The 14,734-nt window shown below is 39.2% G+C and overlaps 1 protein-coding gene across 3 annotated transcripts in view; it reads right to left on the bottom strand.

Annotated features, from left to right (window-relative positions):
• Positions 1 to 14,734, bottom strand: part of afap1l1a (actin filament associated protein 1 like 1a) — a 211,746-nt gene that overhangs the window by 98,947 nt on the left and 98,065 nt on the right. For all 3 annotated transcript variants that reach the window (XM_043703824.2, XM_087995440.1, XM_043703823.2), the window contains exon 2: positions 1,151 to 1,279. In XM_043703824.2, the coding sequence (XP_043559759.2) occupies positions 1,151 to 1,279 (129 nt within the window). The remainder of the gene's footprint in view (positions 1 to 1,150; positions 1,280 to 14,734) is intronic.

Below are 14,734 nucleotides of genomic sequence, written 5' to 3'. Positions count from 1 at the left end.
AAGAGAGAACAAAACTGCTTTAATCTCTTCCAGGAACTGAAGCAAACACTTGCTCTTTTCACATATCGTCACATGATAAAGGGTAAAACTGATAATTCTGTTTTATCATATGGATCCGTGCAAAGCCCCATACTATAGAACAGTTGAGCGAACTTATCACCAGATGGCTACAAGTTATAAACATTCTCAATCTATAACTGAAAATTAGACAGCAATGTGATATCCGCTCCAATGGCAAAGTGGAATTTCAATTACTCTCATTACAGAAGATGATACCACTTTAAAGAGAATGTGTATGAAAATACTCATAAGAGAAACAACTACCTGAAGAGGTGCAATCTATAGGGTTAAGAATCAAAAGTGGGGTGTGTGTGACATTACACTGGTTAGCTTTTCATTAACAGCATGAGGTCATTAGGCCAAATGGCCTCTTTCTGGGTTGTGGAATTTTTATGAGTCTATGAAACCCAACTAACAGTTTAACTGGTGAGTGATACCAGTGAAGAGAATAAAACACATTCTAATTCAAGCATTAACTGTGAAAAGTTTCCAATCTAAGATTGTATTATGCTTTATGTATAAATGTACAACAAAGCTGCCTCTATTATGTCACAACAGCAACCCCTATTCTGCCAACAACATGCTTCAGCCCTAACCTGGTGCTCTTGTGACAGTGATAGCACTCTGGGTCAGGAGGCCCATGTTTAAATCCCACCTGCTCCAGAGATGTATGTCATAATAAAGTTTGAATATATTATATCTAAAAATAATTCAAAAATATCTAGAAGGTCAGGTGTGTCATTTGTTTTGTATTTTACAAGTGAATGAGCTTGACTACTAATTCAAACTTAGGGACAAGTTGTACTGTCAGAATCCCTTTGAGATTCAGAGATTTTCATTTTGGGAGCTAACTCCTTTAAGACACATCTCATGTTGGTCACTATGCAGTGGCAGTGACGGTAATGGTGACAAAATCTAGATTATTGTGCATTCCACCCAGTTGAGGGAGAAATGGGATTATGAGTGTACAACTAAGTTAAGGAAAATACAATTGCAAACAAAACTTAATACTTCATAAACTAAGACATAATCCCAACTCCAGAACTCTGATTTAATGTAGGGAGTAAAGCAGTTTGCTGATGTCACTGACCGGATGGTGGCTGAAGTCTCTGCAACATGCTGCTCACTGTCACCGTCTTCTCTCGGGTCGTGGCACTCAGGTACTCATGGTCCAATAACTTAAGTAAGAGACTCAGTTCTGGGATCAGCTGCTCCACCACTAAAGGATGAAAAGCATGTTCCTTAATAATCCCATAACACATATTGTATTTTCCAGTATAAACCACACCAGTAACTTGTGCAACGCCTCAAAACATTTGAAAATGATGAAGATATTGATATAGTGGGTCAGAAACATAGGGAAATGGGAGTGGAATAGAAAGGTTTAGATGGACAGCTACACATGCAGTTGAGGAGAAATGTTATCAAAACAAGTCATGAAGATGGAAAGGTAGACAAAATTCAGTTAAATAACTCCAAAGATAAGCTGATGGTATTTGTGAAGGGAAGGGATAGGATGAAGGGGTGAGGAGAAGAATATCAGTGTTAGGTTATCAGACAAGGGATACAGAGATGGAGAAAATCAACAGAAGAACATGTGCAGTGCTGACATTATGATTTTTTGACATATTTGTAACTTACCCATCCAGGAAAATAATACAAAAAACACATTGCAGCAAACTGTTTTAATATTATACTAATTTACATTTTGTATGATACTCTTAATTCAAAACCTCAAATTGTTTCTATAGGCACGTCATTTGTGACAAACCAGTAACCATGAATACTTTGTCTTAGATTATTGTTTTCAGAAAACAACCTCAAATTTGAAAGAACAGACTCAAACATTTGAAAAATAATGGTAAAGTGAACTTGATGGTACAATTTAGAATAGAATAGAATCCCTACAGTGTGGAAGCAGGACATTCAGCCCATTGAGTCCACACTGATCCTTTGAGGGTGGAATTGAACCCAGGTCCCTGGTGTTGTAGGGCGGCACTGCTAACCACTGAGCCATCGTGGCACCTGTTTTAATTCTTCCATGGGATGGAGTGAGGACTTTCAGGATTTTGTCCCAGAAAATATGTAGTAAGGAGATACATTTTCAAAGCAGACTCATGTGTAGCTTGAAGGGGAACTTCAGATGGTCATGTTTCCTCGCTAATATAGGATATATAGATAGAAACTTGTTATTTGGCACAACTAGTACATGCCAGTGTTTATGATCCACTTGGTTTTCTCCCATCTTTCCTCATCTAGATCGGTCACTGTGTTTCTCTATTCCCTCCTCTTCTTTTATTTGTATAGATTCTCCTTTAAATCCATCAATACTATCCACTTCAACCATTCCCTCTAGTAGCAAATTTTCTCGTCTCCCCACTCATTGGATAAAGAAGCTTCTTCTGCATCCTATATTTAATTTCTTGATATCTATCTTAAGTTGATGGCCTCTAGTCATGCTGTTCCCCACAAAAGGAAACATTCTCTCAATATGTCACACTTGATTATATGTTGCTTGAGGTCAAGACCAAAGGCTCCCATCTCACACCTATAATTCAATTTCTTTTCCATGAAGTGAAGTGATTCTGACAGAACTCAACTGGGCATTGATATTAGTGTCTAAGTGACCCGTGACAGTAACATTAAATAGGATTTGTCCTTTTCTTTGTGAACAGGATACTGAAAACGATTGCCAGTTTTTCAGGTAGATGCCAGTGTTGGAGATTGGAACATGGAAAATGTCAAGCCTATCCTGTCATTCAATATGATCATGCCTAGATATATTCAAGAGCCTGGTTAGATGCATGACTGGTTCAGTACGATAGCAGGCACACGCATTTTGATGTATACACTGACTGCAGCCATTCCTTGATATTGTTCCTCAGTAAGAAGCTAAATTGAAAAGTCTGTTACTAATCTGATATTCAGCTGATGAAGGATAGAATATAGGAACATAGGACTTAGGATCAGCAATATGCCATTTGGCCCTTTGAGTCCACTCTACTATTTAATAGTGTGACGGCTATTGTCGTTGTTTTCTCAGCTCCACTATTCTGACTGCACCCATAACTCTTGATTCCCTTCTCTTTCATACATTTATCAACTCAGCCTTGGATAAATTTAAAGATCCAGCCTCTACTACCTTTTGGGGAAAAGAACTGGAACATAATCTTTACACGTTTACATTTCAGTTTAAACAATGCTTTATTATTAAAATTCTCGTCTTTATTTTCAAATCCATCCTTGTCCTTGTTCCTTCGTGTCACCGTATTCCCCTCCAGCCCCACAACACTCCCAAGATGTACATGATTGTCTAATGCTGTACTCTATTTTAATTGTTCTGCTATTACTGACCTTACCTTCAGCTATCTAAGCCTCAAGCTCTCTTTCTACCTCACTTTTCTCCTTTAAGGCATTTCTTAAAATCTATTTTTCTGACCAAATTCATGGCCATCTGTCCTAACATTTCCTTATATGTCTCAATGTCATATTTAATTTTATAATACACCTGTGAAGCAGCTTAGAATATTTTATCATAGTGTGGAGGTGCCAGTGTTGGATTGGGGTGGACAAAGTTAAAAATCATACAATACCAGGTTATAGTCCAACAGATTTATTTGAAAGTACAAGCTGTCGGAGTGCTGTTCCTTCGTCAGGTAGTTAGTGGGGCAGGATCATAGGACACAGAATTTATAGTAAAAGGTCAAAGTGTCATACAACTGATGCGATGTATGGAACAAACCTAGATTGCTGTTAAGTCTTTAATCACTTAGAATGGGGATGCAGATTTCGATTAATATGTAAATCTCAGCTAATTTAAAGTTTTATCAGTACCTAAAAAATAGGTGACATCTCAGCTCAGACAATGCATTAAAGATGTGAGTTTAGAGTCTGTCTGTATCCAACCTGGATTCAAACTAATTCTATTTCTTAAGTAGGAATTTATAAAATGTCACTGAACTGGTCTAAATCCAGGTTGGGATACAGACTCCGACGTTATACCTTTAATGTATTGTCTGACCTGAGATGTTACTTTTTTTTTAATACTGATAAAACCTTGTTATCTCGGGGCTGAGACTTGAAAGAAATTCTGGGATTTACCTATTTATCAATCAAAACCTGCTTCCCTTTTCTAAGTGATTAAAGACTTAACAGCAATCTAGGTTGGTTCAACACATCACATCAGTTTTATGACACTTTGATCTTTTACGATAACTTCTGTGTCGAGAGTGTGGTGGTGAAAAAGCAGAGCAGGGTCAGACAGCATCCGAGGAGCAGGAAAATTGATGTTTCGGGCATAAGCCCTTTCATGATGAAGGGCTTATGCCTGAAACATCAATTCTCCTGCTCCTCGGATGCTGCCTGACCGGCTGCACTTTTCCAGCATCACACTCTCAACTCTGATCTCCAGCATCTGCAGTCCTCACTTTCTACTATAAATTCTGTGTCTTATGGTCTTGCCTGACTGACGAAGGAGCAGCACTGCGAAAGCTTGTACTTTCAAATAAACCTGTTGGACTATAACCTGGTGTTGTATGATTTTTATTTTATCATACAAAATACGCTACATAAATATAAATTGTTGTTGTATGACAATACTTCTGTAGAGATTTTGGTTATAATTAGACACTTTCAAATCCCTAAACCGCAGTCTTCATCTGCAAATATATAGATCAGCAGGCTTAAATCTCTCCACCTTAACACAATCACTCAATTAAACACTTCTGGCTAAAGATAGTTGTAAACATTTTAGTGTTATCTTTGTGCTCATTTGATGGTCTTTTCCACCATTACTTCATTCTCCACCACCATTCATAAATGGATGACACAGTTTTGATGCAGTCCACTTATTGTGGGGTCGCTTAGCTCTATCTACATTTAATGTCCAGTAGCAAACTTTACCGAAGACCAGTGAGAAAACTCGTTTACATCAATGAATTAGTTCAGTGATAAAATACCATTTTTTTCCTCTTGTGGGTAATTTAAAATGTCCAACATATCCACTGCATGATTCAATTTATTGTTTTTAAGGAATCTGGTTAAAGGTGGTCATCAATATCATCTAGGTTTTGCTAGTCAGCAAATGCTTCAGCAAAATTATTACTGCAGCTTTAAACACATCCACACAACTTGCAAACTCCACAAGGTTGGTTCTCCTTGCCCTCCTCCTCTCAGCCTCTTGGCTTTATCGTACCTCACAGCTAGATCAGAGTCCAAAGCAAACTGAAGATAAGTAGCACAAACAATCAGCAGGGGCTATTTTCTATGTCAATAAATAACATTGAACACTTTCTGTGGAAGCAAACTGCTTTTAAGTGCAATTTTCTCAGAACTGGGAAAACATAAGAACACCAAATTTCACAAAGGTGAGTCAAAAAGTAAACTCATTAACACTATTGTCATTGAACTTATCACTAATTTAACAACATTTTAAACTCCAAGCCTCCATAATAAATTCCTGGAGGAGATCAATAATTGAAATCACATAAAAGGGCTAAATACAATAATAGGGTTGACATCAGGTATCTTGGTACTTAGCTGGTGTTAAAATAGCCTGTGCTATAATACTGCTGAAATTTAAGGGCACGGTGACAGCGCATTTCAGAGGCCAGGCCATACTTCAGAATGCCTTAAGATCCTCTGATTCCACCAGCCAGCGTTCAAGGTAATTAACTTAAAACAAAACATACAACCCTTTTCAAAGGGTTTAGGATAGTACCTCACACAACATCTGACCTGCTTGCATATACCAACCGCAAAAAGCTTGCATCAGGATCTTAACAATAACAATTTCACCATTCTGCTCTAATTATGTTCAAACATACTAAAAGTGGAATATTCTGCCCTCAAGTTAGGCAGCATGGAAGGGCTTTTAATTGGTTGAGGTGTTGGCATACCTAAACCCAGCAGCAATGCCACCTTTGCCGGAATTAAGTTCTGGGTGGAAAGATCCCGAAGTGATCAAAGACAATTAATGTTTGATGGATAAACTTGACATTGGTCAAAGGGCTGATAGTTGGGAGCTGTCCCTCTACCTTTGCTTTTGACTCCCTTCCCCTTCCCATGACCCCCAACTAGAATACACCACCCCCTACCATATTACTTTTGTCTTGGGTTCTCTGTGATCTGGGGAATTTGGTTGGGGGGGTGGGGGATGTTGTGTGTTCCTCCATCTATAGCCACCATTGTCTACATGGTACTACTGACACAAAACAGCTGCCAACTTCTGACTGGCTGGCAGCTCTTCCTGGGGCAGGATCTCTGACTGGAGATAAGGAATTGCTGGTAGCTTCACCAATGATTCATTGGTAAGTGGTTTGATAAGCCTTTCCAGAACGTAGCAACGCAGGTCATTAGCTCTCCAAATCATCTAATGAGACTCCAGACCTCTCAACAAGATTCGACCCTAAGTCGTGACCAATGAAACACAGTTTCTTAATAGCTCCAATTTTTATAATGTAAATGATCAAAAAGCTAAATAACATTCTGTCTCCTGTTACTGCACACATTAACTAGCTTTATGTTAAGGGCAAAAGTGAGGACTGCAGATGCTGGAGATCAGAGTTTAGAGTGGTGCTGGAAAAGCACAACAGGTCAGGCAGCATCCAAGAAGCAGTAATATCGACATTTCGGGCAAAAGCCCTTCATCAGGCATCCCTGCTAAATGCTAAACCTATACAAGTTAATGCATTGTGTGCAAGTTAAATTTCTCCTCCATTTTAGCCACTTGAATCTTCTTATTTACAAGTCTGTATGAAGGTGGGGGCAAGACATTTTACATATTTCATCAAATTAGTGATACAGATACACAAATTAAGCCATTAGCCACTGTAGTGAGTGAGAATTCAAGGGACGTACCTGTTGACAACCAGTGGAGAATTCCAAGTACACCAATTAAAAGTGAAATAAATTGAACTAAATTTTAAAGGCTGTGGGGTCAGGACCAAGTGCAGGCAGGATTCAAATCGTCTGATCCCTGACGTTGCCCTCAGGATCAGATGCCTTTGGGTCAGTTTGCAATTTCCATAGGGCTGGTGACAGGGTGGGGTGATTCGATGGGGAGGGAACAGCAGACTGCTTACCACCAATTAAGGGTCTCTTAAGTTTCTCAAGGAGCTAATTAAAGGGTATGTTCAGTGCAGAATGAAATTTTCAACCTTCACGTTGGCATACCTGAATGTATGGCACATGTTACACATATCTGTTGCATTGTTGCCGGGTCAATTAAAGGTTTGTTCTCTACCTATTTTCCTTGAAAACCTACCCGCAAGCACTGAGTTTTCCTCTATAAGCCCTTCTGAATGACCGACACTGTTGGCCCTCCAAAGGTTAACTCCTCTGAAAGTTCTCTTTAGCAGGGCACTAACAAACAGTGCCTTTATCATTGGCACCAAGAAGGCACCCCCACCCCCCACCACCCCACCAACCACACTAGTATTTTAATGTCTTTCACTAAGTGCTGGGTTCACCTTTTAGTCAATTAAAAATGAGCATCCACATAGTGACGCTTTGAGACCCATAATATATCCAGGTATTGGGCTCGTAATCCCACACTGAAAATCGCCCCTTCAATTATTTATTTTTTTCTATAAAGAGTGTTTGGGTGAGGGTACATATTTTTCAGAAGCGTGTTATGCTTTATAATCTCATCAGAGGCTTTGTGATGGTGTTTGATATGCATGTTGTAATGTGACACCAATATTTACACTTATTTTCCACTAACACTTTTCCTGCTTAGCCAACCAAATCCAAGCAAGTCATACATCCATAGTAAGCAGGTAGTTTCAGCAATCCTAAATTTTATTAGTCAATTTAGTGCTATCTTTATCTGAAGGAATAGCTTTCTGTATACGATAGAAGGATATTATTAAATTGGAGTGGGTGCAGGAACGATTTACAAGAAAGTTACTGGAATCAGAGGCTGGATAGGTTGGCACTTTTTCACCGGAGCGTAGGAGGTTGAGGGGTTTTTAAGATGTCTATGATTTCATGAGGGGCATTGATAAGGTGTTTATAAAGGTATTTTCCCTAGGTTAGGGGAGGTTCAAAACGAGAGGGCATACTTTTAAGGTGAGAGGAAAAAGATTTAAAAGAGAACTGAGAGCCAACGTTTTCATGCAGAGAGTGATTCATATGTGGAATAATCTGCCAAAGGAAGTGGTGGATGGAGGTACAATTACAGTACTTAAAAGATATTTGAGCAGGTTCGTGAATAGGAAAGGTTTAGAGGGATATGAGCTAAATGCAGGCAACTGACAGTAGTTTAGCTTGGGAAACCTGGTTGGCATGGACAAATTGGACTGAAGGATCTGTTTCCATGCTGTAACACTATGATAGCCCTGTCTTTCCTCTAACTGACTGCAAGATCAGAGTTAGGTGCACCCACACTCATAAGTTCAATTTCAGCATGGCCAACACAATAATGTTTACACAGTAAGTGGATACGCACAGCAGCAAATTCCTGTGAAGACGTTTCTGGTGAAGATTTGTCCAATCCATTTCCTGAGGAGGAGTTTGATGATCTGCTTCACGTATAAGACATTGCTACTTTCAAAATCACGAGTGGTATTGTTTAAGTTTCTCAATAATTCTATTTCTATACCTTGGTTTATACAGCATTTACAACGACAGCTGTGATTCCATGGATGCTTGTTTGAAAATATTCCATGCTGTGCCCTTTTTAAACACTCACCATTGCAGTTTAAGGCAAGTGGGCATGCATGATTGTTTAGGCAATTTGACACTTTCAACATTTGTTCTCCAATTTCTTTTCTGGCTGAAAGTGGGGAAAAAGATATGATGAAATAGCAGATTGAAAAAAAGCAAAACATGTTCTATACAATGCCTCTTACATCCTTAGGGCATGCCAAAACACTAAACAGCCAATTAATTACTCAAAGTACAATTACTAAGGCATTGTTTTGACACATTCACACTTTAAATAATGTATCCTACCATATTAGACTAGAAATAGGTTACTGAGTTTAATTTATAGCCTGGAAAATTAAATTGTGCATTTTGTGGCGAATGCTTTCTGAGCATAAACTCAGCTTAAGAGTTAAAAGTAACAGAAGTCAAGTGAAAGCAGATTTTTGAATGATTCATGTGAGTAGGGCAATAGGTCATGAGTTACACTGGAATTCAAACCTGCTGAAGAATTAGGTCACAGTGGATTTAAGGCAATTTCAGTTAACAGGCTTCTTTCTTTATCTTAGCTGTCATGATTTATCAGAGATTTTCAGCAATCGGAGCTGACATTTAAAAGATACGCCGTCTTAACTCAAGGCAACCCAGGTGGTTCCGCCACCTACTGCTACATTCTTCCTGAGGGCTGAATACCACATGTTTGCAGTTGTGGCTTGTTTGGGCTAATTCCTCCACAGTTTGCTTTATGTTGTGTTAGTCCATCTTTATTTATTCAAAAACAACACTGAAAATACCTCAGGTTATTGAAGTACTTAAGCTGTTTTGTCAGCTTATGATTGCACTGCTAAAGGTAACTGTCATATTTGCTATCTTGTTGAGTCAATAAAATATGTTTGTTTACAACACACTTTAAAAGACACAATTTGTTCACCCTGAATGCATAAGCTTCTGAATTGAAATGGCCTCTCCTGAATAAATATTGCAGTACTGCAACTAGGATTATTTGAAATGATTATATATTCTGCTGCACTCAATATCATATCAATAAACATTTTGAGTGAAATGATTTTGATGTCATCTATTGGCCATAACAAAAATAAGTGACTTCTACTTCAAGATATATTACCTTTAACTTAATGATTGCTCAATATCTCATTAGCCAAGCTCACAATAACCCAGGTTAGTTTGGTGTTGTAAACAAACAACTTTTTCATCTTTATGACTACAATCTTAAGAAATTTATCTCTTAATTCCATTTTCTTAAAATGGGCTGCAGATTTTCTGTTTAACATTATAAGGGTGCAGCTGGAGTCTTTGTATATTTAAAGCATTCTATAGTTCTGTGCCAGTGCAAACTCTCTAATATATATCAGACGAAGCAAACCAACTTTAGCATAAGGTGAAGTAAAGAGTTACTCACCCACAATTTCACAGCTACAGCACCGAAAATGTGTGACAGACATGGGCAGATATGATATCTCTGGTCAATAGTTCTAAAAAAAAGCTAAAGTGAAAAGCATCTTTCATTGGCTACTCTTTGAAGCTTTAAGGCTTGCTGTCTGGTCTCTATCACTAACTATTCAGTACACTAATTATTTATTGCATTCATCCTGGAATAAGATTTGAAAATGTGTTAAAAGATATCAAAGTAGAATTCCAGTACTTTGAATGTGTCAGAGGGATCATCTGATCAAGTATCATAATCATTTCAGTGCTTCAATATTTGGAATATATTCTTGATGTAATTTGGACAATGGTTGCAAAATTAAAACAAAAAAAGGGAAAAAATAAAAAAAAAACTGAGCTTCACAGTGGCATTATCTGTCATGATCTCAAATAATCATTCAAGGCTGCTGTCATCCATCTCCAAATGGCTGTTTATTGAGTATCACACAGTCAGCTACTATTAATACAGCTTGAATATTGACTCATTCCAAAGTCTAATGAAGGGTGAAATAATTAATTAATTAAACTAGATAAAGATAAATAAAAAATTGTCCAAGTGATGCACACTGATTTTAAGAGTTGTCATGGAATAAAGAAAGACTTGCATTAGTACAATACCTTTCCTGACCTCAGGACATTTTGTAAGTGTTTATAGCCAAGGTATTTTTTTTTGAATTGAAGTTAATGTTGTAATGTAGGAAATGCAGCAGTTGACTGCATATAGTTAACTCTCCAAACAAATATGCAATAATGACCAGATAATCTGATATTGGGATATAATTGAGAGATATGTTGGCCAAGTCACTAAAGTCAACTTCCTTCTTTTTAATAATGGTATCATAGAATCTATTATACTCAGAGAAGACAGAATGAACCTGTTTAAAGTCTAATGCAAAAGGCAATGCTTTTAATAGCGCAGTATGGAGAAAGTCAGTCAGCCCAAAGTTTTGTGTTCAAGACTAGAACTCGAACACAAAATTCAGACTGCAAGGCAAGAGTGCTACCAACTAGGCTCCTGCTCCAAACTAAATTATATACATCATATTAATAATAATACTTTAATAATCAATCGTTCATCAAGAACTGATTAACTTCATGGTCTGGTTTATGTAAAACACATTTTAAGTTCTAGACATTGACGAAACTCATTATTTTCCTGAATTCATTTGGTTTATTGTAGTCACATGTACCCAAGTACAGTAAGAAAAACTTTGTTTTGTGAACAGTACAGGCAGATCATAGCAAAACAAGGACATACAGATCATAGGGTGCTTAGACAGAGTGAGGTACACAAACTCATGGCTGCACAAGAGAGCGTAAACCTAGATCAACTCTATTTGAAGTGAGAGAGGACCCCATTCAGCAGTCTAATCACAGCAGGGAAGAAGCTGTTCTTGAACCTGTTGGTGCGTGTGTTCAAGCTTCTGTATCTTCTCCCTGACAGAAGAGCATTACTGGGTGGGAGAGGTCTTCAATGATGTTGTCAGCCTTTTCGCGGCAACAAGATGTATAAATGGGGTCCATGGATGGGAGGTTGGCTTCTGTAATGGTCTGGGTTGTGCACACAACTTTCTGTAGTTTCTTATGGTCCTGGGCAGGGTAGTTACTGTAGCTAGCCATTATGCTTTAGAATGCTGTCTATGGTGAATCTGTAAAAGTTGGCGAGAGTCCTGATGGACATGCCGAATTTTTGAAGCCACCTGAGGAAGTAGAGGTCCAGGACAGATTGTTGGTTATTTTCACTTGACACTTTTGACCCATTGATGTAGACGGGTGGGGCCTCCTCCTTTCTTCCTCAGTCAATGATCAGTTCTTTTGTTTTGCCAACTTTGAGAGAGAATTTGTTATTATTGCACCATGACATCAAGGTCTCTGTCTCCTTTCTGTATTCTGACTCATCATGGTTTGATATCCGGCCTACCACTGTGGTGTTGTCTGCGAATTTGGATAATGCATTCATATGGAATTTGGCTACATAGTTGTGGATGCATAGGGAATACAGTGGGGGGGCTGAGAACGGATCTTTGTGTGGCGTAAGTGTTGAGGATTATTGTGGACGTGCTATTGCTTATCTTCATTGTGGTCTGTGGGTCAGGAAGCTGAGGATCTTGTTGTGGAACAGAGACCTAGATCTTGGGGTTTTGAGATTAGTCTGGAAGGGATTATGATGTTGAAGGTGAAGCTGTAGTAGATAAGTAGGAGTTTGACGTAGGTATCCTTGTTATCCATGTGTTCTAGGGATGAGTGTAGGAGGAGGGAAATGGCGTCCACTATGGACCTGTTTCGCCAGTAGGAAAATTGCAGGGGATCAAGGCAGGTCGAGAGGCTACAGTTGATGTGGGCCATGACTAACCTCTCGAAGCACTTCATGATTATGGAGGTCAGAGCCACAGGGAGGTAGTTATTGAGGCATGTTGCATGTGTTTTCTTTGTCATTCGGATGATGGTGCTTTTCTTGAAGCAGCTGGGGACTTTGGATTGTAGCAAGGAGAGAGTGAAAATGTCAGTGAATACGTCTGCCAACTGATCTGCACAGGGCCATCACTTCTACAGACTTACACTCAGGAATACTGATCTGACGTCTGCCGTGGTGACAGGGGGAACAGGTACATCAGGGCTGTCAGGGCAGGTGACACTGTGCCACTGGCTATCTGTTCAAACTGAGCATTGAGTACATCAGGGAAGGATGTGCTTTTATCTGCTGTTTCACCCTGCTTCATCTTGTATCTTGTTATGTTGTGTGGGTCTGGTCACAGGCAGCGGGTGTGCGTATGGTTAGTTTGGGCCTCTAACTTGGTTCAGTCCTACCTCTTGGCATCTCTAATGGTTTTGCGGAGGTCACATCTGGATTTCCTGTATAGGTCTGGGTCATCCAACTTGAATGTCATTTGCCTGATCTTCAGTAGACAATGGATTTTCCAGTTCATCCAAAGTTTCCCGTTGGGGAACATAAAGGTTGACTTTTTTTGCACACAGTTCTTTACACACTTGGCTAGGAGTCCATGATGCTGGTGGCATACTCATCTAGGTTTTCTGCTGATTTCTGAATATGGTCCAGTCCAGCAATTCCAAGCAATTCTGGAGAAGCTCTTCTGCTGTCTCAGACCACTATTGTACTACTTTCTATGAAGGATCCCCCTGTCCAATTTCAGCTTGTAAGCTCGTAGGAGGAACACAGCATTGTGATTGGATTTTCTAAAGTGCAGACAGAGTATGGAGTGGTAGGTGTCTTTGATGGTTATGTAGCAGTGGTCAAGGATGTTCAGTCCTCTATTGGGGCAGGAGACATGTTGGTGGTATTTTAGTAGCACCCTTTTGAGGTTGGCCAGGTTGAAGTCATCAGCTACAATGGAGAAGACCGCTGGGAATTCTGTCTCCAGAACATTTGTAGCAGTGTAAATTTCATCCAGAGCATTCTTCAGCTCCGCATGGGGTGGTATGTAGACAGCTGTCAGGATGGCGGAGGTGAACCCTTCCAGTAGGTAGTAGGGATGACATATCACTAAGATATTCTAGATCTGGGGAGCAGTGGCTTGCCAGGATCGCTATGTCTGAGCACCAGGAGGTGCTAAGTAGGCAGCGTACCCCACCGCCCCTTGGCTTGCCCGAGAATGCCATATGGTCCATGTGATGTGGAGAGAATCCTTCAGCTTGCAAGGCACATTCATATTTTCTGAAATAGATTATGAAACTGAAGGAACTTACCCTACTTTGCTCCTCTCCATTTTACAATTCTGGATATTTTCAAGAATCTATACTTACATTGTTTTTTCTTAGGAGAGAAGCCATGTGTTAAATAGATTGTGGGATACTGATAAAGTGTTGTGTTCTTGGTTATCAATAGATAATCTATGATGAACATCTAACATTGAGACATGTTGTTTGATGTCAGTACATCTGGGATTTACAGTGACAGTCAGAACCATCCCTCAAAATCTGATGAGTGGAATAGAAGAACAGAAGACAGATGGTATTTGTAAAAAGAATCTTGTATTTGCAAATGAGGAAACAACGATAATGGACAGATTCAGAACAAAGTCAGAAAGATCAAAATCATAGAAATGCTAGTTCAATAAAATTGGAAAAAAAAACTTAGAAATGTTAGCAGATTAGATTAGATTAGATTACAGTGTGGAAACAGACTCTTCGGCCCAACAAGTCCACACCAACCCGCCGAAGCGCAACATACCCCTACATTTACCCCTTACCTAACACTACGGGCAATTTAGCATGGCCAATTCACCTGACCCTGCACATCTTTGGACTGTGGGAGGAAACCGGGGCACCCGGAGGAAACCCATGCAGACACGGGGAGAATGTGCAAACTCCACACAGTCAGTCAGGAAGGATGGAGTAAAGGATGGAACAACCAGGTACTTGCTAAACTTATATTTTATAAGTTGTGGTGAGACTGATGATAAGTCAGAAAAGGCATTAATCCTGCAGATAAACTGCTGGTCTAACATCTCAATGTGACAGCTGTTTCACAGCTAAATGCAAACTTTACTTAAAACAGTAAAACAATGATTGTGAATAAACACACATGTTGATTCGCTTTTGATTATTTACACTTTAAAAGGAA

Source organism: Chiloscyllium plagiosum, unplaced genomic scaffold, assembly GCF_037043375.1.
Source record: "Chiloscyllium plagiosum isolate Xiang-an unplaced genomic scaffold, Cpla_swu_hap1 HiC_scaffold_16, whole genome shotgun sequence".
Classification (NCBI taxonomy): Eukaryota; Metazoa; Chordata; class Chondrichthyes; order Orectolobiformes; family Hemiscylliidae; genus Chiloscyllium; species Chiloscyllium plagiosum.
The sequence above is the reverse complement of the archived record's forward strand: the minus strand, read 5'-3'. Positions and strand labels throughout refer to the sequence as shown.